This window comes from Camarhynchus parvulus, chromosome 3 (genome assembly GCF_901933205.1).
Source record: "Camarhynchus parvulus chromosome 3, STF_HiC, whole genome shotgun sequence".
NCBI classification, from domain to species: domain Eukaryota; kingdom Metazoa; phylum Chordata; class Aves; order Passeriformes; family Thraupidae; genus Camarhynchus; species Camarhynchus parvulus.
In genome coordinates, this window is record NC_044573.1 from 34,694,405 (window position 1) to 34,719,753 (window position 25,349).

Consider the following 25,349-nt stretch of genomic DNA (forward strand, 5'->3'; position numbering starts at 1 on the left):
TATGATTTTATTTAATGGAGTTTGAGAAATGTGGAAAAACTGCAGAATTTGAACTCCACTTGTTAGGAGTTAACTCTAACATGTGCAACCATGCTCTTTGAACAGAGCCAGCACTGCCAGGCTGTGCGTGACATCTTGGGGTGTTGTAAGATTCTGCTCTCTGATTCCTGTGGTAGTATTTGGTTGAAAAGGCTCGAGGGTAATTGCTTGAGAGCAGAAAACTTTTTCCTTTCCGTCTAAGCACCTGGATGGGATTCAATGTGGCATAGCTACATGTTGTCTTGCAGAAATCATTTAATTTGTGTTTTCTGTCCTTGCATGCAGTCAGGACTGCCTTACTAAGCCCGCCCTGATAGCTGAGCAGGTACATTCAGCACTTGCTGTGTAATTATCACAAGCCAGGTAGTTCAGTCTTGGGTCTTATATATTTCCTGTTCATAACCTGGAGAGCAAATGATTCCATGGTTTTAGAAGAGTGGCCACAGCCTCATGCCCGATGAGCAGTGTGCACTTTGGGTCCCACAATGGGACAAAGATCTGGTATGTGAGAAACTCTCTACCTTCCAGTAAGAAAAAATTCCCAGACAAAGTTTTGATTTCTCTAAAAATTGTGCAGGCATATCTTGTTTTATAACATACCTGAAGAGTATTTTCTTTGCCTATGCCTACAGCAGCAGAACCAGAAATTCCTCCTGAGTGTTGGGGAGAGGAACAGAATGGGTTGGACTGGTGCACACACCTGAATCTATATGCCTGTCAGCCCTTTGCACAGACCTCTTGGAAGCAATTTATGGCCTTTGAAATGACCATCTTCTGCTTTCACTTAGATTTTGACCTACTCTGTGAACCTATTACACAGTAAAACATTTCTCTCTTTCTCTTTCAACAAAAGTTTGACCTATTCATGTGAATCACTACAGAAAGGCCAGCTATGATCAAAAGATAATGGACCAAGTCAGTAATGAACTCGGACTGAATTTAGACATGTAAGCACAAGAAGTGCAAAACTACAGCTTTTTCTGATGGTTCCCCCACAGTAGCCTCTTCTCAGATCAGGGGCCATAGCAGTTGGTGAGCATCAAACCCAGAACATGTGAGTTAATTGCATTTCAAAATAGGGCAGATTTTCCCTTTTTCATTTACCTGTGAATGACTGCATGCAGAGAGAGGGAATCATGAGGAATCCTACATTTTTGTGTTGGCTGAAATATGTAAGTCCACTAGTTATGTTGTTAAAAAATGCTTTGTTAAAAATTGTTGAAGTCAGATTTTAATGAGGATTAGATTAAGTCCAGTGAGCTTCCCTTTAGTGAAGTCAGATTTTCAGCTGCCACCACCTAGCTCTTACCCAAAGCAATGGGTGACAAACACTGAGTGCCTTAAAAATTCTGCATGACAGATGATCTCAAAATGCAAATTTATTTAACGGTCTGTGACTAAGGTCTCTATCAGCAAGTGTCTAGTCTTCCAGGTTGCTGCTGCCTCTATTTGAAAATACGAAACTTCCTTACTGAATCTTGGCCAGATTATCTCCTCTGTCAGACCTAACACTGCCTACATACATCTTATCTCTCTTTCTGCTGTTTTATCTTCCAGAGTGAAGTTAATATCTGAGTAGGTCACTACATTTTCTTCAAAAACTAAAGGACCTTCTCAGCTCTCTTTGACTCGCTGGTCTTATTCACCGGCTGCTTCAGGGGACAGATGAGAGGTCTGCATTCTTTTGCTTTCAGGCTTTGTTTCAATGGATCATGATAAATCCTACTTTAACTAACATGCACATGAAAATAGAGCACAGTAAAACTCAAAAACTACTACCACAAATACTACTAAGATTTAGCAGAAAACTAACTGAGGTGGAGGCCTCAGACTCGAAGCAAAGGTGGAAGGCATGAACACATACAGATAGGGAGCACTTGTCCATCCCCTAGACAATCATGTTCAATACCTTTTGTGTTCAGATTAGTGGTTTCCTGACTGCACAGCCATCTCTTTTGCAAACAAATCTTTCCCTGTGGCAAATCCCTGTACCAAAGTAGAGCCATTCAACATGGTCTACCTCTTGTTTCTGCTCTTTGTGTTGTCAGCTCCTGGGTGGCTGGAAATTGCCTCTGTCAGGAAAGAGCACAGGCGACAGCACTCGGAAATGTTGTGATAAAAAGAGACAGTTAGTGCCCTCCTCAGTCTTTTGTTTTGATACTCCTCAGTTCTCCATTACAATCGATAATGAGAGGCTGAATACCCTGAATAATAACAAACCAGATAGTTTTCTTTTTCTGCCTACTCAGTGTTTCTGCTCCACAGTTCCTGGGATGCTCATTTCCAGGATGCCAGGTTAACTCTCAGGCAGCAATGCAGAAACATGCCACCCAACTGGCAGCATTCTTGACCCTGAGCCAGGAGTGGAGCCAGCAAGGCTGGGAGAGTGAGGTGGGTGCAGAGTGGACAGGGCTGCACCATTGCTGTGTTTCTGGAAGCAACAATGCTGTCTTCTCACACCACTGCATTTGAGCAAAGTGCTGCCAGGACCATGCTGGCTTCTTGCCCGTGGTATAATTTACCCACAAATAAGATAATTCATCCATGGAAAATGAAAAGTGGATCTATCAGCTGTTTCTTTTGTAAAACTGCCACCCTGCAGCAACAACAAAGCAGCATGACCTTGGTCATGCCCTGTTGCTCTTGCTTTGATGCCTTGTTGACAACATTCCACATGCCAACAGCTACAACCCTCAGTGAGCTGACACAGGCAGCAGGAGCTGAACCTCAGCAGGACTTTTTGCCTGTACCATCATCCCAATCATCTCCTGTGTCTGCCTTCTCAGTTCCATCACTCAACAACACCAGTCCAGCTGGTTTGATGCAGTCCTGTTGCGTGCTCTGCAGGTGCCTCTGCCACCCAGCCATGGTTTGGTTTGCCAGCTTAGTCTTCAGTCCTCTCACTTGCACTGGTTTGAGATCAAGATTCCTTGGTAACCCACTGACCTGAGACTGTAAAGCAATACAGGCAAATCAGCATCTACATAGATTCCCATGGATTTCTGAAAATAAGCTGCTTGAATGGAAAGTAAGTGGCTAAAGACTAGTGAAGGTCTGTGCCCAAAGATTTTTGATCCATCAGCATCTGCAGGTAAGGAGTTGTCATGGAGACTTCAGTCTTTCACCAGCACTGGGAAGTGGCACATAGCCACTTAGCTACAGAACCCCAGTAGTTAGATATTTGTCCCCTTCTACCTACGTACCTCTAAACCTGCAGTCCTAAGATCTTGGTCCTTTTGTCCCTCATTGTCTGCATAATTAAACCTCACAAAGCCTTATAACAAAGGTGATAATATTCTGAAATTGTTAACTTGAATTAACAATATGTGGGGCACTGGGGGGGGGGGCGGAGTTTCAGGGTTTTTCCATAGATCTTCTAGGTAGAACTGCTAACAGGTTTGCTGTCTGAAGAGGCTTTTTGCCAGTCCAGTGCATCCTGCCTTGCATGGACTCACCATGGCAAGCCAGAGCTCCTGTATTAAGAGTATCAAATGAATTATGGATCATTATATCCTAGTGACACAGTTGGAGCTTGCTGATAAACTTTTGATATTGTACTGTGTATTAATATGCTGAGCTGTTACACAGTTTCTGCAGGTACTGGAGCAGATATTTACAAGTACCAGGTAATCACCTTCCCTTTGAACTAAAGGCATTTAGGAGACTGTTAAATCAGGAATTACATTTCTTTCTAATGTGTGTTTTGAAGTCAATCTCCTGTATTTATATTAATTTTTTTTTCATCCATAATGATCTTAGATTAAACAGTGTATGTTCAGCCATGGATGTTATCTATACACTTCCAAATACCTAAGTAGAATTGCATATTACAGTTTACATTCTAGTATCTTGGAACAAGATACCAGCACTTTCTGTGATAATCCCATAAATGCTATGATCTTCATTATCTTAATGCATTTTTCTTCTTAAAGTTACCTAAGAATTTTAGGACATCTGCATACAGATACTTAAAGAAACTAGTCCTTTTGTATATCTCATTTGGCCAGGTCACACTTAAAAAGTACCAGCTTTTTAGCCTTTGAGAGCATTTTATTAAATCCTCACATCCAACTTCATCAGAAAGAACCCTCATGCAATACTTCTACTTCTCTGTGCCCAGACTTGCAGAGTTATTCTGTCACTAATCCTCTGTCTTCAGGGAAACTGCTGGGGGAATACGATGCTATTCACATAAGTAAAGGCATCACAGTCTGTCTCTTCAAAAGACATTTTTTTCTCTTTAAACCTGATCTGCATCTAACTAAACTGGTAGCTATAATCTTCAAGGCTGTGTGGTTTACTCTCATCTACTAGTTCTAGTCATTTCACCACAGTGCTGAACTGCACGGGGAGACTGAAAAAAAATGAACCACAACATCAGTTGAGTAAAGCTTCACTTCCCAAAAGAGAAAAACTTGACAAATCTGACAGGCTAGTGCAAAAGGAGCATAGAAATCCCTACCAAAAATATGTGGGAGGGAATGTATATTTAAAATAGGACCGCCTAATTCAGCTGCTAAATCAGTGTAAGGAGCTCTGCAGTCCGTGTGTGCGGGAGGGAAAGACAGAGAGAGAGAGACAGAGAGGGAGAGAGGAGCAGAGGGAAGGAGGGGGGGGGGAGAGAGAGAGCAATGTGCCTTTCACAGAGCTCGGAGCTTGATGGGAATGTTTGATTAGCTCCTCTCTGAAAGAAAAAAGGTGTCCAGGCCTCCCTCTGCTGCCCGCCTCTCCTTCTCTAGAATAATGTTGGCTGGAGTTTGGGATACAGAAAAGCTTGGAAAAAAACCCACTTTCATACTGTGTGGAGAAAAGGAATAAAAAGTTGCACACCTCAAGCAAGGTAATTCTGATGTTGTTTTTCTGCTACATTTATTTAGCGGGGAGAGGGGGAAGTTGTGCTTTTTGCCTGTTGATAATAGTTAAATATTTTCAGTGCTGGGAACTGTAGGGACATAATGTTTTATTTAGCATTCCAGCTATGTGCTTAGGATCAAAGACCTGAGAAGATGAAGACATAAATGTAGAATGAAACTGTACTTTACTATATACTTCATAAAGTATTTATGAAAGCATTAAGCCCCTGCTGTTAAAGTGGACACATATACTCACTGCTTGAACAGCGAAGGCTTAACTATGTGATAAAGAATGATGTATATAAGCCACACACCAATAGCCATTTATTCAAGCCTTCTGTTCAAATAGTTTGTGATAGGCAATGCAACTTGTTCCTCAGTTTAAAACTGTTTTGGTTTCAAGACTTTTTCACAAACTCTTTTTGATCAGTAGGAAGGTGTGTTTTGTATCATTAGTAAACACGACCTGATACTGGGGAACACTAATCTCCAAGGCACAGAATGGAAAATGGTATTATTCCAGGGATGTGTGTTTCTGTGTTGTGAACTCTCTTGGTAATGGATCGATACAGAGTGTGAACAGTACAGTAGCCTAGACTCCATACATCCTTTTGTGCTGAGTGCTTGTTTTGGTGGTGAAGCTCCAAAAATGAATAGCATTGTCAAGCCTGCCACAGCCATTCAGCTCTCTGCAGAGAGATTAGAGTCTTGATAAGTCTCTTCAAAATGTGATTTCTCTCCAACCAGTACAAACATGAACCAAATGCCCCAAGCTAAATATCAACTCTAGCTAATATTCTAGAGTTTATGGGACCTACACCACATTCAGAGCAAAAAGCAAAATTACACTTTACAGAGGCAAATCCTCCTTAGAGCACACTGTTTTTGCTCTAACCCCTCCAAATTTTAAACAAAACATCACAACAAGAAAACACACAGAGAAAATTTTGTTTAGATGTCTTTTAAAATACATTTTACTGAGAAAAGCCATGGAGTTGTATATGTTTATAGCTTGTGTTTTCCTACATACATCCTGAAGTTAAAAACATTTTGCATTCTTGTTCTACACTCAAAGAAAATCTATGTTTTTCTGTGTTACCATATTCTTCAGACTTTACTCAGTTCATCACTTGAACGACAGTTGTGACTGTAAGACTGGTCTCCTTCAGAGATGCAAAGAGAACTCAAGCAAAAATAACTGCATTACAAACACATTGATTTTCAAATACTAAGTATCTTATATTAAACAGATTTACTTTGCTTGCATGTTTTGCTTAATCCTTTGAGTTGCTGGGATTGTTCTCACTGGGATGATAAAAAGGACTTCCTGTCTTTTAGTTATTCAGTACATAAAAAGTATTTTTTAAGAAATATTTTTTAATGTACTGCCAATACTTTGTTTCCACCTGAAGTAGTAATATTGTGTTCTTAACCTGGACTTTAATTGTTCATACCTTTACTTAATGTAAGACATTACTATCCCTAGTGGTCTAATAGCAGCACTTACCACTGAGTGGTTGAACCAAGCAATTTTACTAGCAACACCAGGTTTCCTCACACTTGGAATGCAAGAAAGATACTCCTCTTGGAGTCTCTTTTATCTATAAGGATAAGATGATACAAAAGCCTTTCCTTTTGAGGAGGCATCAATAAGGTGTTCCCTTTTCACCTAGTTACTGACTTTCACAGAAGTAGTAGGAAATTAATTATTACACTCCTTTTTGTCAAAATTAATTGGAGTATTTCTAAAAGGGCACTACCTGAGCCACAGTGAACACAGAAGCTGAAAAACAGGCCAATTACTTCATGTGAAATGTCGGAATTATTTATTATTTCTGGCCATTGCTTCTTAGAAAACATTGCTAAAAATAAAACCAATGTTTATGTAACAATGGCATCAAAAACTTGACTGTATCTGGTCTGCCTGGAGAATTTTGAACTTTTCCCTTTCCCTCTCTGAACCACAAATAAAACTCTAGTTAGAAAACACTTCACATGACATCCACAGCTTCTCTGGCCAAGCTGTGGCAGTGCCTCAGCACCCTCACCATGAAGAATTTCTTCCTAATATCTAATCTAAACCTACTCTCTTTTAGTTTAAGTGTTGATAGTTAAGTCATTTAAGGCACCTGGTTGAAATGAGCAAGAAAAAGTGATAACTCAGTTTCCTACCTGCAACTCTGACTGTATTCCTGAAAAAAAAATGTGCTGTGGCACTTGTAGACATGAACTGCTCCTATAGTGGGACTGGCACGGGCAGGGGCCAGAGGAGAGAGCTGTGTGCTGGTCCACTGCAATTGGCTGGGCTGGCAGGGTCTTTTCTGCATGGGTAATGAAAAACAAAAGTCTGGAAATTCCTGGCAGTCCTGGAGGGATGTCCTGGCCCCCTGAAGCTGTGGGTACACACCAGGACTCCTCCAGCCTGCTGCAGCATCAGCTGAGGTTTAGGTTTCTCATTCAGGGCTCAGGAAGTGGACGCTGAACATATAATATGTCCTTCCTTCTGAAAACCTGTCCATCATACAGATTCCATTAATCTGTGTTGAAAAACAGAAACATAGAACTGCAAAAGTGATGGTTTGGGGTTTGATTTTTTTAAATAAAAGAAAAATAATAATCATAGCATGCATTGTACAAAAAGCAGGGAGAACGCAGCTGCAGTAGTTGCAGATCTGCCCTCCACATCTTGTGGAGTAGATTTTTAAATCCAGAGTCGGGGAGAGAAATAGGTGCTTAACACCTACTTAGAGCACTTCAATTCCTCTTTTGAACTTGCCGGGGCACAAGGAGCCCCCTTGTCCCAGCGCTGCCTGGGGAGCCTGTGCCGGAGCTCAGCTGGGACCCGGGACAATGCAGCCCCTGTTCTGGGCCCGGCTGTCGCACAGGGACTATAATTATCTCTCTTCTAATGACCAGCCAGGCAAGATAACAGTTTTCATGCTATGTTTAGAAAACAATGTCTTACTACAAATTGACGGTTCATTCGTCCGTAAAAGAGCCTCTCTAACAGTCCTAAAGCAGCTGCCACTCTTTTGCATCCCAGTTCCTTTATTTGCTGCACATTTCCCTCTTGGAAAACCTGGGTAAATGCTGCACAGGCAGCACAGCTTCCTGCTGCCACATGAGAGGCTCAGAAAGGTGCAGAAATGCCCAGAAAATCTGTGGCTGTTTAGATTGTATCTGTTAGGAAATTAAACTCTGCCTGTCTGTCCTGCCAGAGCCTGCGCTGCCCTTGCGAACTCTCTAAGCCCCCAGCTCAAAGGGGCTGCAGGCAGCGCTGGGAGCCCAGGGCAGGAGTAAAAGTGCTTTGTGATAATGCCCGGTGGAAAGCAAGCTGATGCTAAAAGAGGGATGTGAAGGGGCTTGTTCAGATACAACGGGAGCATGAACTGATAAACTTTTCTTCCAGCACAGTGGCCCATAGAGAAGCCAGGATCTACTGAAATTCTGTAGGCTCCAAAGGCGCCAGTGGGGCAGCTGTACTGGCCAGCTGTGATTGCAGCTTGTGTGGGTGTAGCTGCCCCTTGCAAACACCAGGAGCTGCCAGGTTTGGGCAGTCCTGGCAGCATGGCACTCATGGGCTAGCTACCCGAGTATTTGCTCTGGCTCTGCAAACATTCTGCACCTAACTCTGTTCTGGGGCAGCTCTACATTTAGTGCTGTCTGAGGGCTGCTACCACATCCCCTGCAGGTGCCCTGCCAGCAGAGAACAGAGCCCATTCCCTCATTCTGCAGCTAGCTCCCCCTCATCTCTCTTGCCATCTTCTCCGTTCTGCTCTCCAGCAGGACTTAGCTGTGTTGTCTTGGGCTGCCTTTCCTCTTTGGGCTCATTTTTCTGTGACTGAGACCTGAGAAAAAAAAACCAAACATACAGAAAGTGTTGATCAGAAAGAAAATTTCCCAATGGCTTGGAAGCATCAATACTTCTCATGAAAATTCATTTTAATTTAAAAAAACCAACCAAAGAAAAAATAAACAAAACCAAAACCCAAAAACAAAACAAAAAACCCAAAACCAACCAACCAACCAAAAAACCCCCGCCCCAAAAAAAAAACCACTATCTGCAGCTTTTTCCTTCCCTTTTTAAGCAGAACACCCAAATCTATATCTCATTTCCTGAATTGGAAATACATTCCCATTTGGAAGAGTATTTATAACCATCTCTGGTCCATTCAAATTATCTATGCTTAAGCAGTTCTTAACATCAGTCTTGCTGTAGAGGCTGAACAGACTTCCTAGCACCCATGAAGTCCATCCCATCTTTGCTTTATCTCCAGAACTTCAGAGTGCATTAAGAGGTCAGTGGCACATTAAGTACACAATCTGTGTCAGTTATCCTTTATGTGCCTCATTCTACTGAACATCCCACAGACACAGATATAAAAAATACATTCAGCTTGCACTTGTAAACTGTTGCTCAGCCTATCACCTTATAAAATATTTTTGTAAATATAAGACATGTAACACAGCAGCCAGCAGTCCTTCAGCTGGCAGCCTGTTTCATATGAAAAAGGCACAGAATTGCCAAGTGACTGGTACACATGCGCCAAAATGTTCGGGAAGATTCTGAATGTTCTTGTGTAGCTTCACGCAGTCCTTTAATGTCCCCACCAGGATGATCTGGGGATTTCCAACACCTTCAGGCTTGTACACAAAACTGTGGAAATTTTTACCTCTCAAAAATCATACATTTACAGGGAAGTTTGGACACGGCCATGTCTGTGCCTCTCCATCTCCCTGCCAGGTTCCTTTAGGGACTCAGAAGGCTCCATTCTTTCTTGTTTCCCCCAAATACATCATTTACCCTTCAGCCCATAGAACAGGGGTGAGACATAGAGGAAAGCTGGCAGCAGGGCTGTGTATTCTGGCTGTGGACAACGTCAGTGAGTCAGAGCTACAAAAGGGTAAGCACTCCCTGACTACAGGGCTATTTTCACAGCTGCCAGCCAGCTGAGGATGATGGGAATCCATCCTGCTTGCCTTGGTGGGAGCCCATCCTTCTCACCTCTTCTGCAATGCATCTCCAACACTTGAAAATTTTGTCCTTCTGGGCTTGGTTGAAGAAGTTTTAGGACATGAAGCACAGAAAGAAAGAGACTGTTTGGAAATGAGGCTGCATGGGAAGGAGAGGAGTGTCCGGATGTGGGGGGTGAGAGGTTAGAGAAGTTTAGAGTAGATCCAACGGAGCAACTTTGTACAAATGTTATAAGGGCAAATATTGACACCACGTAAGTCATAAAAGCCTACTTGCACCCTGTTTTGGAGAAAGCCTTTCCACCAAACTGCATCTCAGAATAGGTGGTAATTTGGGACAGAAACTCAGTCTTCTGTGGTCTACATCTTCTATTATTGTTGGTGAAATCTGTATGTAGAAAGAAATACATAGGTTAGGCAATAATTAGATTTGAAGTAGAAGCTCATATGGTAATCTCCTGAAGCCAAAGTTCAAAATTCCTGAGCATGGAAGTAGATTATGCAATACTGAGGACTGTAGGCTTCGTTTGTTTTCAAAACAAAAGACCACAAATTACAAGTTCCTGCTCCAAGTCCAAGTGGTTTCCCTTTTTGATCTTGGTCGCTCAGAAACAGAATCCTGTGATCCACCTCTATGCAAAACAGCAGGTTTTAAAATACTCTAATATGCAAAATTAGTAAAACAGCGTTAGCCTGGTTCTAAGATACATTTCTCAGCAATTTCTGGCTGCACCTACACTGTCACAGTATCCAGGACTGGGCTCTGAAGGCCACTTTCTCTGCCACCATGTTTTCTAGCTTTTCATTTCCCCTCCAGGGCACTCAGATCCTGAGGAATGTAGTTTTGGAAGCTTAGCTATTCCTCAGGTTGTCCACATGACCCATATGTTAGAGAGACCAGTGCTGCCAGTTGCCAAGGGCTGCCAGCACTCAGACCATAAGGCTGCACAGCTTGGCCCTCACCGTGTCTTGTCTCTCACCAGCACCTCCACCAACAGCATGTCTTCAGGAAACCAGCATAACTCCTAATAGCCTCATTTATAATGCTGGCACTCATTCCAATCCATAGCTCACTTTCCTCCCAAAAGCAGCTTGGAGCCCTGAGATGTCTTCTTCAGTCATCAAAAAATGGAAACACTACTCATTGGTCCACAGTTTCCAAACTGTTCCCCAGAACAGCCCCATCAGGTGAGAGACATCAGCCTGAGTGCCCCTGTTGGGTTGCAGTGGGCTGCAGAGCAGCACCAGCAGTCTGTAGCAAAGCCAAGGCAGCAATGACCACTGCCTGGGAAGGGCCATGGGCAGCGTGGCCATGCAGAACATCCTGGGATGTGGGGCCGGGCATCCTGGCCCTCAGCAGCTGACCCTGCAAGGAGGCAAGCCATTGGGAGGTCCCAACAAAGCAGCAGTAGAAGATGACTGAGGGGCGGAAGGTGGTTTGGGGTTGTTTTCTGCTTTGCATTTGGTAACAACCTCCCTTGTTGCAAAGGTTGGTTTTTTCTAAGCTAAAGGTATCAGAAAGATATTTAACTGAGAAGGCTTGGAGAAAACATTTCCAAACAGAAGTAATGTACTTTTGAAAAGTACAAAATATAAAAAGGAAAATGTTATGCAGTGCAAGGAGCATGAGACTATCATTTTTAAGAGATTGCAAAAGTGAAACTAATTTCTTAACTTCAGTTTACTGGTTTCCACCACAGAACTGAATTTCAGCTTAGCTTTTCAAAATGCTTTCTACAGCATTCCCATGCTTCCTGATTTGCTGGAGACCTTTCATGAAAGATATTTCCTTGATCAAGCTGTCATTACTAGACATAAATGAATTTCATTGCTTCCTACCTTACTTCAAACAAGTGCTAAATGCCAGGGTAGTTCCAGGGGTTTATTTTGTTTTTTTTTAATTACAAATGTTTTCTGAATCCTTATCCAACCAGTCCTTGGCTTTGGCATGGGACATCACTAGTAATACTAGCTGTAGGAGATACTGGATCAATAAAAGTTTTCTGTGAGCTGTTATATAAATTTACTAGCATGCTTAAGGATGAGATTGGCTTTTGATCTAGACATATAATTCACTTTTTTAGTAAAGGGTTATGTGTAGCTTTAAGCAGAGAGTAAACATCCTACAGTTTCTCTAAATTTCTGCTTCTAATTTTCCACCTAAAAAAAAAATGTTGTTTTGTTTGAACATGCTACAGAAATTCCAAAACTATCCCCAGGGTTATGTGCAGCTTTTTCAGTGCCTTTAACAGAAATTCTTTGCTTTTAGACTAAATATGTACCTTCAGGGCAATTCTGACACACGACACTAATTCTTAGTTTGCAGGCAGCACAATAGCATGGTTACTCAGTGCTCTTTATTGTGCATCCAATCTGAGAAACCATGTATTGCACTTTAAAAAGTCACTTTGACTTGTTTAAACCATCTGTTGGAAATAGAAAATGGCACATTTTCTAAAAAAAAAAAAATAAGAAAAGGAAAGAAATGTGGCCACAAATCTCATGCTACAAAGCTAGCACAGCCCTCCGGCAAGGCTGAATTGCAAGTACTTTCCTCTGCCCTCTATTTCTTGGGGAAATTGCAGTGCCAGAGATTGATGGCACCTGGCTGTGGTCTGAATGATGTTAAGCAGAAGTAATAGTCAAACTAGAAAAGTAGGAAAAGTTTGCCTGAGAGTGAGTGGGGCAGATACGTGAGCAGACAAAAGCCATGGTGGGGAGGAGAACAGAGGGAGGAAGTTTTCTGGACAGGGATTCACAGGTTTAAGCAAACAGCAATTCCCAATGAGGCATGAAATCTGTGAATCAAAATGAAAAATTAAAGCATAATACATTAGCAGAAACCAGGAAAGTACAGTGTAATGGCCCCCAAAGAAATCATAATCCAGATAGTCCAAATTATATTTTCTCTGTGGGTGGGTGACATATTCTAAATGTATCTCTTCCTTTGCTGGAAGGGGCCGGTCAGACCAATATAATTGATGGTTTTCTTGCTGAGACAGATGAAAATGTATAATCATTGCAGTTTTATTTAAGCTCTGAGAAAGGTCTGGCAAGTTGAATCACATTCTAGTCTTAAATAAATTACCTTCTGAAAGAGCTCTGTGGAAAGCAGAGAAGTCATCATCACTGTTACTTCAAACTTATGTTTTAATTTCAGGGCATTGCATGAACACAAAATGAGTACTGCAGGGCTGCTTACATGTTTCTATTTGTCTCTAAATTTTTAGGTATATCATCTCTTCATTATACCTACCTGAATGAGAGCTATTTTGAACTAAATTCTTCTTGCCAACCTGCATATAAACATTTGTTTAACCACCTCAGAAAAAAATTACTCCTGTGCCCAAGGTGCAACTTAGGGAGAATTCAGACCTCTGAATCCACCCATACCTCACTTCAATGACTTGAGAGTGACTTGACAGGTACCCCACAAGAGGTACTGGCTGCCAGCGGTCCCCACAGCCCTCTTGAGAGTCAGAAACCTCATAAAGAAGAGCAGGCACCATTTAAAACATTATGTGGCAGCCACAACAATCCATATCTTGTCATAAGAAGCAAGTGGTGAGAACCCTTAATCAGGGATAACTGTCCATGGCCTAAGGGAATTTGGACCCATGTTTTCCTCATCACAGAAGAAATATGAAAGGTGAGTGTTCACTCACCTTTTCTTATGGCAGCAGGTGATGAAGTCTATGATATTTTTAAATTCCTGGATGCATATATTCTATTTCAGACCACACAAAGAGTAAAGTCTATGCTCCCATGCAGACAAGCTCACCTCACAAAATAGCACCTTGGATCTTACATGTTGTGACCTGGCCTGGTACACCTACAGGTCAGTCCAAGCCTCCATAATGAGCTATAGCTATCAATTCAACCTTTCTGTCTCAACAAAACTCAGTTCCTCCAGTTTTTCAAAAAACAGCCACTTAGATACTTTTTTTAATGTACAGACTTTCAGAGCAACGCAGTGCACTGAGGGTACATAACTTCATCCCTCTGACAAGAAAGGGGGTGAAACAAAATCACGTGGGGCCAGTGCTAGTCATATCACCAGGGGTGCTCCAAAACAAACAGTTCTTGCACTGCCAAACAAGGTACAATACCATGGGTATAGAGTATGAGCATGAAACAAAGAAAGGGTTAAACAATAATTAAAAAAAAGGCGACAACAACAACAAAAAAAAAAGAAATCTAAAACGTTTTCCTCTAGAAGATGATGATCAGCTCTTGTTTATCTGAACCAGTTTACTCACACCTACACCAAGCCCACTTGATTTTCCCAGAAAGGGCACATATTTAACTCAACCCACAGTGCTTAGAGATCCTGCTGCTAACTCCACGCTACTTGCTCAAATAGATTTCAGACAAAGTCCACTTCTGTTTTTCTTTATGGTGTCAGTGTTGCTGAGATATTAGAACCCCTTGAAAAGGGAAACAATGACACACACTATTGTGGTACAAAGAGAGTATACAAATTAATTTCTGTGGCACAGGAGATTACAGGAGATAAACTGCTTACTCCTGCAGAGGCAAAGCACATGGCACTAGCAAAGAATTTCAGCTTGCACATGGAACGGACAGCAGTGCCTGACACCAAAAATCAAGGACTTACAATCTGCACTTCCTCCAGAAAATGTTGCAGTTTGCCATACAGTGACAGTTATGTGCATTTAAACCATCTGTTTGTTTGTAGTACATAGCAGCTCTCTCCAATCTTTATAAAAGTCAAGTTGCTAATAAAAGGTCAGTATAAAAAATCTCACTTTATACACAGAAAGAATAGCTTGCTAATTCTGTCTCTTCACTAACATTCAAGAGTTTTCAAGTGTTTGTGGTCAGGAAAAAGTAATCAACATTCCTTCAAAAAGGACTCTGACTTTAAAAGGTAAAATATCAGCAGCTCTGGGAAACACTGAAGGAGGTACTTCTTACTACATTTGTACTTAGCAGGAATTGAAGCACATGTTAATGTAATGCATATGTAATAGCTTCTCTGGCATAAAGGTAACTGCTGTTATGACAGTCTGAAAGATTTACATGGGAACAGGTACTCTGATAAACAGAGATCCAGCATACAATTGAGGAGATTTAATAGTGTGTAGTCACTTCTTCCCAGTTCTGACTGGGACTGTAAATACTGCCTTAACAGAAATCTAATTAGGAGAAGTCTCAGCAAAACTCATGCTCCAGACTAGTACAAAGCAGAAACTTTTCAGTTTGTTTTAATGGGATCTATTAATTTTGTAAAGGAACAAAGGAAGTACAACTTTGTATTTAATAGCAAAGTGTCATTCTTGATCTACAGATAAAACATCCCCAAGCCTCTCAGTGGATCTACACAGACTAAAGTCTGTTGTAGGCATGGATGGGAGCCCTGCTTTCCCTTTCCTTCCCAGAGGAACAAAAAAACCCACTGCTTTTTTCCAAGCTGTTGCTCCCTTTAGCAGTGTGAAGGAGCAGATGCCACACTAGTGCACAGTGTAGGAGATCTCACACAGCTTAAATCAGGTGACACCCTAGGCCCCAAAAACAATGAATGCACACAGATTACCACTACAGAAAGCCTGGAGCTTCTATGCCTGATACTTAATAGGCAGCAATGTAAATCCTCCTGTGCATTTCCCCATGTGACAGCGCAGGGTCTGAGGGCCAGGACCACCCCTTGGAGTGCTGTCACCAGAGCTGTGTCACAGGATGTCTGTGCATTTCTCCTGATATGCAGAAATTATTATAGTGGCAAAAACTAGTAAAAATATAGTAGAAATTATTATAGTGGCAAACCCAAGTTTCTTTACTATTACAATTTATTTCCATGAGGATACTAGCACTAACACAGATACAGAGTCCACAATAAGATGTTTTTCTGTTTAGCTGTGACAACAAAGCTGTTAAGTAAATCTAACAGCCTTGTCTAAATGCTTCCAGTATTTCTTGTTGATAAACATCTGTTATTGCAGGCTAAGGGATTGGCTGAACTCAGCTGAACCCCTGACAGGCTTTAAGTCTTAAATCCTTTTAGATTTACTGGCTTCTTTCCACAGTGAATTCATAATAATTTAGGAATAAAAGCCCACTTTCTGTTACCTTGACAAGAAATGCCCACCAGCCAACTAGGCAGAGAATGCAACTGGAGCCAAGCCGAGGGTGCTGTCACCCAAGAGGACTGGGGTGGCTCCTGGGGTGGTTGGCCATGCCCCGGGGACAGCAGGGCTGGGGACAGCAGGGCCTCCAGGAAGCAGTGGGAAGTCTTGTGCAGCCCTGGTGATACAGGTGGTTATATGTTTTGTAAGACAGGAAAAGTTAGGCACTGTTGGACTCTCCCCACACAACACACAGCAGCCCACCCATGAAGCCAGATTTTACATGGATGCTTTACCATCTCAGACCTCTTCTGCTGTAATTAAACTGGTGATGAAAAACATCTCAGCATCAAGCCAAATACTGCCACGAAAAATTCCCACAGATCTCTTTGACTTTAAATAAAAATGCCAATGCTGAATTTATTCACCGCAAATTTTGGGAATGCTCATATTAAGATGTCTTTTGCAAAGTCTAAGCCAGTGTCAGTATAATCTTTAATGGTGCATGGTAGTTCTGCAAATGAATTGCAACTCTTTTTCTGCCTCTTCTTTTTCTGTGATTGACTTAAAGTGAGAATTCATTGAAGGGGAGCAATTGTTTGATACCTCTGATGTGTTAGTGGGTTGAAACATAAAAGAAGGAGAAAAGCATCTGAGCTAAGTTTCTCTGAGCATTCTTCTACATCTTGGTGCTATTTCTTTTAACAGCTTCACAGTAGAAATAAACTTCTGGAAATGCTTAAAGTGGATTTTTGTTCCAAAAGATGGGCAACTCTTTTTAATAGAAACTTACCATGAGAGCAGAATATCACCACTTAACTGCTCTTGCTGATATGGCTTGCACAACCAGGGGTCACCCCCACTGCACTGCCCACGTTCTTCAGAAAGACACAGTGACTGTGTTGAGCCACTTTCCATGTCCCCCAGATTCAGTTCAGTGGCTTCTGAGAAACCTCTGCCACTTTCAGCTTTAGCAGCCTAGCAGGAACCTTTTTCCAGGAGATCACCAAGGAAAGACATTGTGCTCTTAGGAAGTGACACTGTTAGTATGCCCTGGCACTTGAAGTTCTCCAGCTGGAGCACAGAAGTAAAAATCAGAGGTGGATCTGCTCTATGTAAAAAGAATTATAAATTATATAGAGCCAGAACTGGCTGAACTCAGTTTAGATTAGCATACTATTTTAGTCATCCTCATTCATAGCATGTGGCTTGCTTGAAAAAGAAGAGCAATTAAAGTAAAAATATGGAAACATTTTATATGAAGACAGAATGAAGATATTTTTTTCTCTTACTCTCCTCTATCTTCCTTGTTCTCTAAATTTCTTTCTGGGGTTACCACAGCCCTGCTTCTGAGTATATGAATTGCTATGTGAAATCAGATTAAATCTGCCATTTTTCCAGGAAGCAGATATCTTGCTTTCCCTGGTCATAACCAGCTTTAGCATTCTTATTTAACATTCCTATTTTCTTTCTGGATAGCTAGCTCTTTTTTTTTTTTTTTTTTTAACAAATCTTTCCCCTTGTAAGCATGTAATAAGTTTCTCTGAAGATCAAGTTTATTTTGATCCTTGATATTCACCCTGTACAACAGACAAATATATTCTCCCTTTCAGACTTTTTACTCTATTTGTCAAATATCATGTAGTACTTTAATGACTATGATTAACTCTGAGTGCCCAACACCGGATTCCCTCAAGAATCATGAAATAATAGCAAAAGCAGCAGGTGATGCTCAGGAGGGGCTGAGAGGGGTTATCTCTGATAAGTTTGAATTCTTGTAGCCTGGCCAAGAGCTTCAGGGATGGCAGGGGTCATGAACCATGTATGCAGACCCAGAAAAAATGTTTTCCAGATGTTCTGACAGAATCCTCTTAATCTCAGGTGCTCACATATAAGTACACACATACACATCCTCAGAAAAGGAAAGAAATCAGTAATTTGGCTCACAAATGATGGAACAATTGCAAAATACTTCATGCAACATCTTTCAGGAGTAAATGGATTTATGTTCCCCTTATCTATGTGAGATTACCTGGTGTGCTTTGATGTGCAGAAAGGACGATTCTTTGATCATTTCTTAGAAGAGCAGTGAACAGATTTGAGTAGATGTCAGAACATGTCCATGCCCACCGTGCCCGCTCCTGACGCTGGTTTCTGAAATAAGTATGTGAAATCTTGGTTTCTGGAGCAAAAGACAAATTTTGGAGAGAAGTAAAAATTATTCCATGGCAGTGTGATAGCCCAAACACCACCTCCTCTGGGGATATCAGTTGTTCTAAAAAGTGTAATAAGAGGATGCCGCATGTGAGGACTGTGAAAGGTTAAAGAAGAGCACACAGTCCCTCTGTCCCCAGCATTTCAGTGTCATCTGCCTTACCTCCAAATGTAGGTACAGCCTGATGTACTTGTCTTTTCCTTTTCAGTGCTCCTTAGTGACGTATCCAGATTTTGCTTCACTCACCATGAAGGCCACAGTCATTGCAACCTTCTTTGGTAAGTACAGTTGATGTGCTGCAATTTGTAGTTCATGGGTTTGTACTCTCCCATCCTGGATGCCCAGTCGCTACTGACTGTTTCTCTTCCCTTTGGACTCCATGGCTGATGAAGCTCTCAGCGGCAGGTGTAAGCCTTGGCACAGCTTTTCAGAAACGGGCTACACAAACTTCTTGGCTTTGGTATAGAAAAAATATTAATTACTTGCACAGATCTCCAAGTATATGAGCAGTTACATGCAGTCCATATCAGGTGGGCCTGAAAAGTGCCTGTAATGTAAAGATGCCCTCTAAAGAAAAATCAGCTCTTTCAATTCTCCCTGTTCTTGTTCTTTCCATGAACAAGATGGTACCAAAAGGTTATAAATGTGTCTTATTTTCTTTCCCCTGGCAGTCAGACAGGATCTCACTTTTTGGGAACATGTAGAAACTCCAGAACTTGCAATTCATCTTACATGAACACACTGGCTGTGACATTCCCAGGCAATATTCCCTCTAGCTGTTATCCTCAAGTCTGTCAGGACAGTTGTTCTTAGTTCACATTACAGCCATCTATGTAGTTCTTCTACATAAATTAACAGATTACTTTCCCCACATTAGATTGTGCTGCAACATTCCAAGTAGTTGAGATATTGCACTTTATTTTCCACTCATGCATTCCCTTTTTTTCACTAACTACAATTTTGCCTTGGTTACACAACTGCACAGGCGACAAAAGGCCCAAATATTGCCCCCTGCACTGTCACTTCAGACAGTGTGAGACTGCTTTAAGTTTTGAGCAAGTTCTAGGTGTGATTAAGTCTACAAACTCTCTGCAATCAGTCTAGGGGGAGAAGAGCATAAAAGAAGGAAATTACTTCTGTTGCATATTCTAGTAATATTAGTTTAGCAAAGGATAAAAGGATCAGCTGACACATTATAGAGAGTTTCAATTCCCTTTGAAAGCTCAGAGAAGGGAAAGGTGAATAGGAAAGTCAAGATATTTGTAATGAAGTTATCAATTACCCATAATACAATGCTTACAAAATAAGCACAGAGAATAAAGAGATTTTGTATGTTATCACTTAGCAAGTAAACATAACATGGTAAGCTACAGGCATATATTGGGATGTAACTTTTAAAGTAACAGCAAATGTCTCTTTTACACTTTTCAAGTCATAATCCTGCTTACTGAAGAAAATGGGTACCCTTACTGGGACATGCCACCCTAGAACCACCCACAGACTGTAATGCTGCCCAGTATCCCTCACCTGCTGCCACCAGTGAGTGAAATGTCACAGCACAACATTACAGAAAAACCTTCCCAAATGGTTATTAAGAAGAATTTTTGGCTCCCGAAATTCCCAGTTGCTTTAAGCACAGAGCACATTTTTTCATTAACATCCATATTGCACCAATTACAAAGAGTTCCCACTGCTTGTGGAAATATTTTTGTGGTTTTCTGGACCACATGGACTCCATGGCATCTTTAGATAGTAAATTACATAGATGAATGTGTGAACTGAACTGACCTTTAATGCCTTTCAGAGAGCTTCCCCACAGCAGATGCCATCTTGACTGCAAAGTTAACCACCAAGTAGAAACCTAAATGTGTCTGAGAATATTCCTATTTTAGGTTTTCACCCTGTTAATTCAAATTTGAGAAATCTCATGCAGAGGAGCTTGTGGTGACTGATGTTGATAGCCCACCTTTTTCCTGATACTATGTTTATTTGTTCTAGGTGTGTTTCTTACATGTACATACACAGCCAAGGAAGCCACAAAGAAGACAAAAAAGGCTAAGCTGTGTAAGTGGTCTCAGTATAATTTTGGGCTGTTTTACAGCAGACATGTCCAGTGCATAAGAAAGGTGCAAAATAAGATTATATTCTGGTAACTCTTCACGGCTGTCTAGAGTCAGTGGCATTATATGTTAGTTAAAAGACTCTTTAATTGAAAACAAATCATTGAGTAAAGTGTATGCCACTTAACATTTATAAAGGGAAAATTTTGTAATTCACTGCTAAAATGTGCCTTCATAGGTCATTAGGTAGCACACAAGGATCATAGCAAGCACTAAGGTTTTCACAGAGAGAGAGAGAAATAAATATGTGAAATAGACCATCTGTAACACAAAGCACATGTCGCTGATTGGTGTGACACAAGTGGTGCATCTCTGTGCACTAGCATGTTTAACTTTCAGCTATTCTGCTGCAGGAGCATTTCTGTCCACAGATTATTTTGCTCATGTAGCTGACAAACAAGCCTGCTGCAAGGTTGTAAACACACACTTAAATCCCTTGTCCAAAGTAAATTGTACCCAGCAGAAAGTTTTAAAAATTAAGGGCAAGATAATGGGCTGTGACTTCAGCCTGACATAAAGATGGAATGGAGCTACATGAGCACAGTGGGAGGCTTGGGAAGCATCCCCACCCCCTCCTTCCCACGTGTTAACCACAGGCTGGGTGACTACACTTCTTTCTCTCTCCAGCCAAGTGTCATAACAGATATTTCCTTCAGAGAAGAGAACACTGAAGGTCAGAAATACCCACAGGCCTCCTTCTTCCGTCCTTAGTTACTGCCACATCCCTTGGTATAGGGGTTATTATGTGTTATGTTGTAGATGGAGAAGACACAGATGTCTTGTATCCCAAAACCATTGATATGAAGGCTTGGTAGGAGGGCATTCCTGTCACTCAGTTACTCACTGTTTCATGACAAGATCTCTCAGCCATAAAAGCATTCAATCTGACTTGACCAAGATTTTGTGCTCACAGATGTACCCCAGATTGATTGTGATGTCAAGGCAGGGAAGATAATCAATCCAGAATTCATTGCAAAATGCCCTCCTGGATGTCAAGATGTAAAACACCGTGTTTATGGCACAGACATTTATGCTTCTTTCTCCAGTGTCTGCAATGCTGCAATTCACAGGTGAGTGAGTTGACATGAGTGAGGCACTCAGACAAAATTGTCATTTCAGTGCAGGGAGATTCTGACTTTTCAAATTCTTTACACTTCCCACTTGTAGGTTTGATTGCAGGCTGCTGTAGAAAACCTGAGACAAATTCCATGTGTGATGGCATGGATCCATTCTTACAAAGTGCTGTCAATCCTGTAGTCCTATAGAAATTTGTTGTGTTTGAAGAAATTTCTCAACTTTTGGAGAAGTGTCTTGAGATTTCAAGATCTCTCATTCATGCATAACAAATTACTATTGTACTATTATTATTCAAGTGGAAGATAGAGATGGAGCTGCTACAACTAATAAATCTTCAGAAAAAAATAGGCATATCACCAGTGATGAATACATATAACTCACATACTTCTGGGATTGGTTTGGTTCTCTGGGTTTGAATTTAATTGTCCTTGACTTCAAAGACTGAATAATGTGCTTTCCTGCTACATAAAAGGACACTGCACAAGGAAATGACTAACATAAATTTTGTAGCAAAAGTTTTTCAGAGTTTTATTAGCCATGCAAAAATGTGCATAAAATTCTAACGGAGAATAACTGCACAACCAAAATACACTGCAGCTGGAGCTGGGATGCACAGGCAGGATGCATCCAGCCAAAAATGCAGCAAGAAGTTCTAAAGCCTGATTGACAACTTGACTTAGTTCAGAGTTATTTGAGCTATGCCGTGCTCCCGGTTCTGTGAAATGCCTGGGATCTCGGCAAAGTGGGATAGTTAAGGCTTTGGGATTTCCCCCCTTGCCCAGGCTGAGGTGCTGTGTGCGCGCAGCGCTGCCGCCTCCTGGCTGCAGCTTTGCCCTCGCTGCGGACACGACTGCCAGGGGACGGCTTTCCAGCCGCAAATCCCTCCCTCACATACTGGTGCACAATGGGAATTGTCTCGGCGGGCAGAATTAGTCCCAAAGGGAAGTTAAAAAATACTGGTAGCAATACTGCAATCTCCCTGCAGCCTGGCTGCCTGTATTGTTACAGCGAGGACTTCAGTTTTTCTTATTTGACAGCTGGGTTTGGCTTTGTTAGCTTGCAATTCCACAGACAGTGAATTTCTTCTCCATACATTTATTTTAACAGCAGCTTCTCACCATTACCACAGCAAAATGCACTTCTAACATATTTTTCAATCCTGTTTGCTGCCCAGTACTTATTTTCCTGCCTGCTCATTACTGCCAGCCCTACAATTCCCCTGCAGCTGCAGCTGGTTCCCAGCTGACCTGCTGTCCTAGTGATGCCAGAGCAGGCTGCATACACTGCAGGATTCCTGTTTGTCTGGAGGTACATGTTACAGTGTGTGTTAAACACCATTTGATGTGCACCACACCTGGAGTCTGCCAGGTTTTCTACAGTTTCCAGCAATATTGTGTCCAGTTTACTCCAGGTTGAGGTCAGAAATGTGCTTGGATTTTTGCAGAAAACATACTGAGAGTCAAAGAAAACACTTTCTGTCTTGAGTTTGGCCTGAAAGCTCCTCTGAGAACCTCTGCTTGCATCTTGAGTCATTCAATCAAGCTTGCAGGAATTGTAAAGAAGGCAGTAGCTTTTCCTTGTGTGCAACTAGGTCAAGCTTAAACAGAGGACCAGCAGATCAGTGGGAAGAGCAAACAGATCCTGACAGCACTTTGCAACAAACTGCTCTTCTTTATGTGGAAGGAGCACAAACATTTCTTAGCAGCAGGCTTAGTAGTGACATCCCAGCACCACCACCACCCCTGGTTTAAAGGTGAAAGGAATCGCTTCCTACCTCTTGCACTGTAGAAGGTTTTTAAAGGTTTTTGTGGCGTTTGTCCCCTCAGACACTTTGTTTCCTCCTTGCAGTGGTATAATTGACAACACAGGTGGGAAGGTTCTTGTCCAGAAAGTCGCCGGGCACTCTGGTTACCGCGGGAGCTTCTCCAATGGTGTCCGGTCCCTGTCACTGCCGCGCTGGAGGGAATCCTTCCTGGTGTCAGGTACAGTTCTGGGCTGGGGCACTCCCCTCCTGCTCCCCACCACTGAGTGCTGAGCAGCAGTGGGCAGAGGGGGAGGCAGCCTCTCGTTTTGCACACCTGGTTAATCACCACAGGCCCACCCCCCAGCTTTGGCAGGAATAGTGCATTTGAAACACTTCTCCTTCTGGGCTTCCCCTGTAGCCTGCAAGGAGACCTGCACCCTGCCAGGGGCGTGCTCAGCCCAGCCCAGGTCTGAGCCCACTGCAGGAGGTGATGGCTGCTCTGGACTGAGCCTTGGAAGGCACCTTAACTCCAGTTCTTGATGCATAGAATCTCCTGCTCTTCACCCTGGAAAGCAGTGCTGCTGAGGGAACTGAAAGGCCTTTTGGCCATTTGAAACATCCTCAGCCTGCACCTGAGTTTGTATCTCCTGAAATTACTTCAGACTTATGTCAAGCCCCATATAGCTCTGCTGTATGTATGCAAACCTTATATTAAGCAACTTGACTGGTGCATCCCAAGTATGTCAGGAACTCTCTCCACCTCTGTTAGTCAAATAGTTTTGATATCTAATCAGTGCAGGTCAATCCATCTTGCTTTAATGCTCATTCCCTTTTCCTCCCCATAGTATATATAGGAACACACTTGGAATTGCCAACAAAATTCACAGATAAGGTTTTTTTGCAAATTAGATCCCCTTTATACCAGCTTCAGATTATCTTAAACCCACTTGCAATCACTCCACCTTTGTGAAAGAGGTTTTGCTTGACCTTGCTTTCCATGAAAATTCTAAATCCAACTTCTTGATACATTGGGCCAGTTCTTGCTGGTCTGCACTTTTGGAGGTTTAAGAAAGGCACAACCAATTGATGTTAGTTAACTACATCATTCCTGGAAAAATCAACAACTCAAGCAACTGAACAGCTGCTAAAAATAATGTCCTTTTCATGTGAAAATCTGTAGACAGCAAAAGAGGTCTGAGAAACAGACCAAAACAAACTGTCATCTTAATTTTGCATTCATGTATTTGGATGCACTTTTTTACAGTAGTCTGCCATGGGTATACCATATTATGAGAAGGATTTATTTTGGATGAGTGGGAATTTCCTGGAATAGCTGAATTGCTATTTGTACTTGTTGCAGTTTATTTCTCCAACAAACAGCACATTGTAATTCTGGTACATAAGTGGGAAATTGGATTTTTTTTTTTTTTACCTCAGCAGCTGCTCAGTTGTCATCCTGTAAAACTGTAGAAATTCTTCCATGAAACTGTAGTAATTTTTTATTTATGATAATAAGACTTTATTCTTAATTAATGAGGCACTATAAAAGAAGATACAAGAGAAAGTTACAAGAGCATATCAAAGGAGATGATGAGAAAGCTAGGTATGTGTAGGCAGGATGAGATTTATCCCCTGTGCACTTAATTCTAGGCATACTGAGTTCTCTCACTCATGACAGTAGAACTCTTAATTTATAAACTAGCTCAAATGTAAATCTCACATATCATATAACATACATTCTGTATTTTATATATGAACAGGAAGAAAACTTTCACCATACCTACTGAAGATGTGAGAAATTTTGAATTTTAGAGAAATTTAGAATACTAAAACCAGGAAGGCTGTGCTACTCATCTCAGCAGCCTGAGGCTGAATGCATACAGATCTTTTCAGAAAGAGAGGAGTTGGGGATGGATTTTTTATGATTATGAGTCATAAGAAGCCGGAGCTGCATAAAGCATTGCCCAATAAAAATATAAAGTCACCTAAGGCATTAATTTCAGGACAGCTTTAGAGCTTTAGAATTGAGTCCCCTATTCTCCAGCTGAATTCTCTTTCATCAGAGCAGACCTATGTACAATACTGCACTCTGGAAATGTGCCAACAGCTTACTCCTAGTTAGGATATTGTCACCAAGTTTGTGATGTTTAAATTGTGAATGAACATCTACACAAAAGAGCACAGAAGAGGAATCCTTGGGGGACACAGGGAACAAAGTGGCATGATTTAGGGGCAGTGGAG

At 41.7% G+C, this 25,349-nt stretch overlaps 1 protein-coding gene across 4 annotated transcripts in view; it reads left to right on the plus strand.

The window, feature by feature from the left end:
* Window positions 1-4,631: 4,631 nt before the first annotated feature.
* VIT (vitrin) overlaps window positions 4,632-25,349 on the plus strand; it is a 52,739-nt gene continuing 32,021 nt past the window's right edge. For 3 of the 4 annotated variants that reach the window (XM_030946459.1, XM_030946462.1, XM_030946461.1), the window contains exons 1-5: window positions 4,632-4,879; window positions 18,376-18,445; window positions 20,166-20,231; window positions 21,201-21,357; window positions 23,213-23,346. In XM_030946459.1, the coding sequence (XP_030802319.1) occupies window positions 18,415-18,445; window positions 20,166-20,231; window positions 21,201-21,357; window positions 23,213-23,346 (388 nt within the window). In that variant the 5' untranslated portion in view covers window positions 4,632-4,879; window positions 18,376-18,414. Of the gene's footprint in view, window positions 4,880-13,096; window positions 13,516-18,375; window positions 18,446-20,165; window positions 20,232-21,200; window positions 21,358-23,212; window positions 23,347-25,349 lie in introns of all 4 variants that reach the window. The other variant, XM_030946460.1, reaches the window with a different exon arrangement.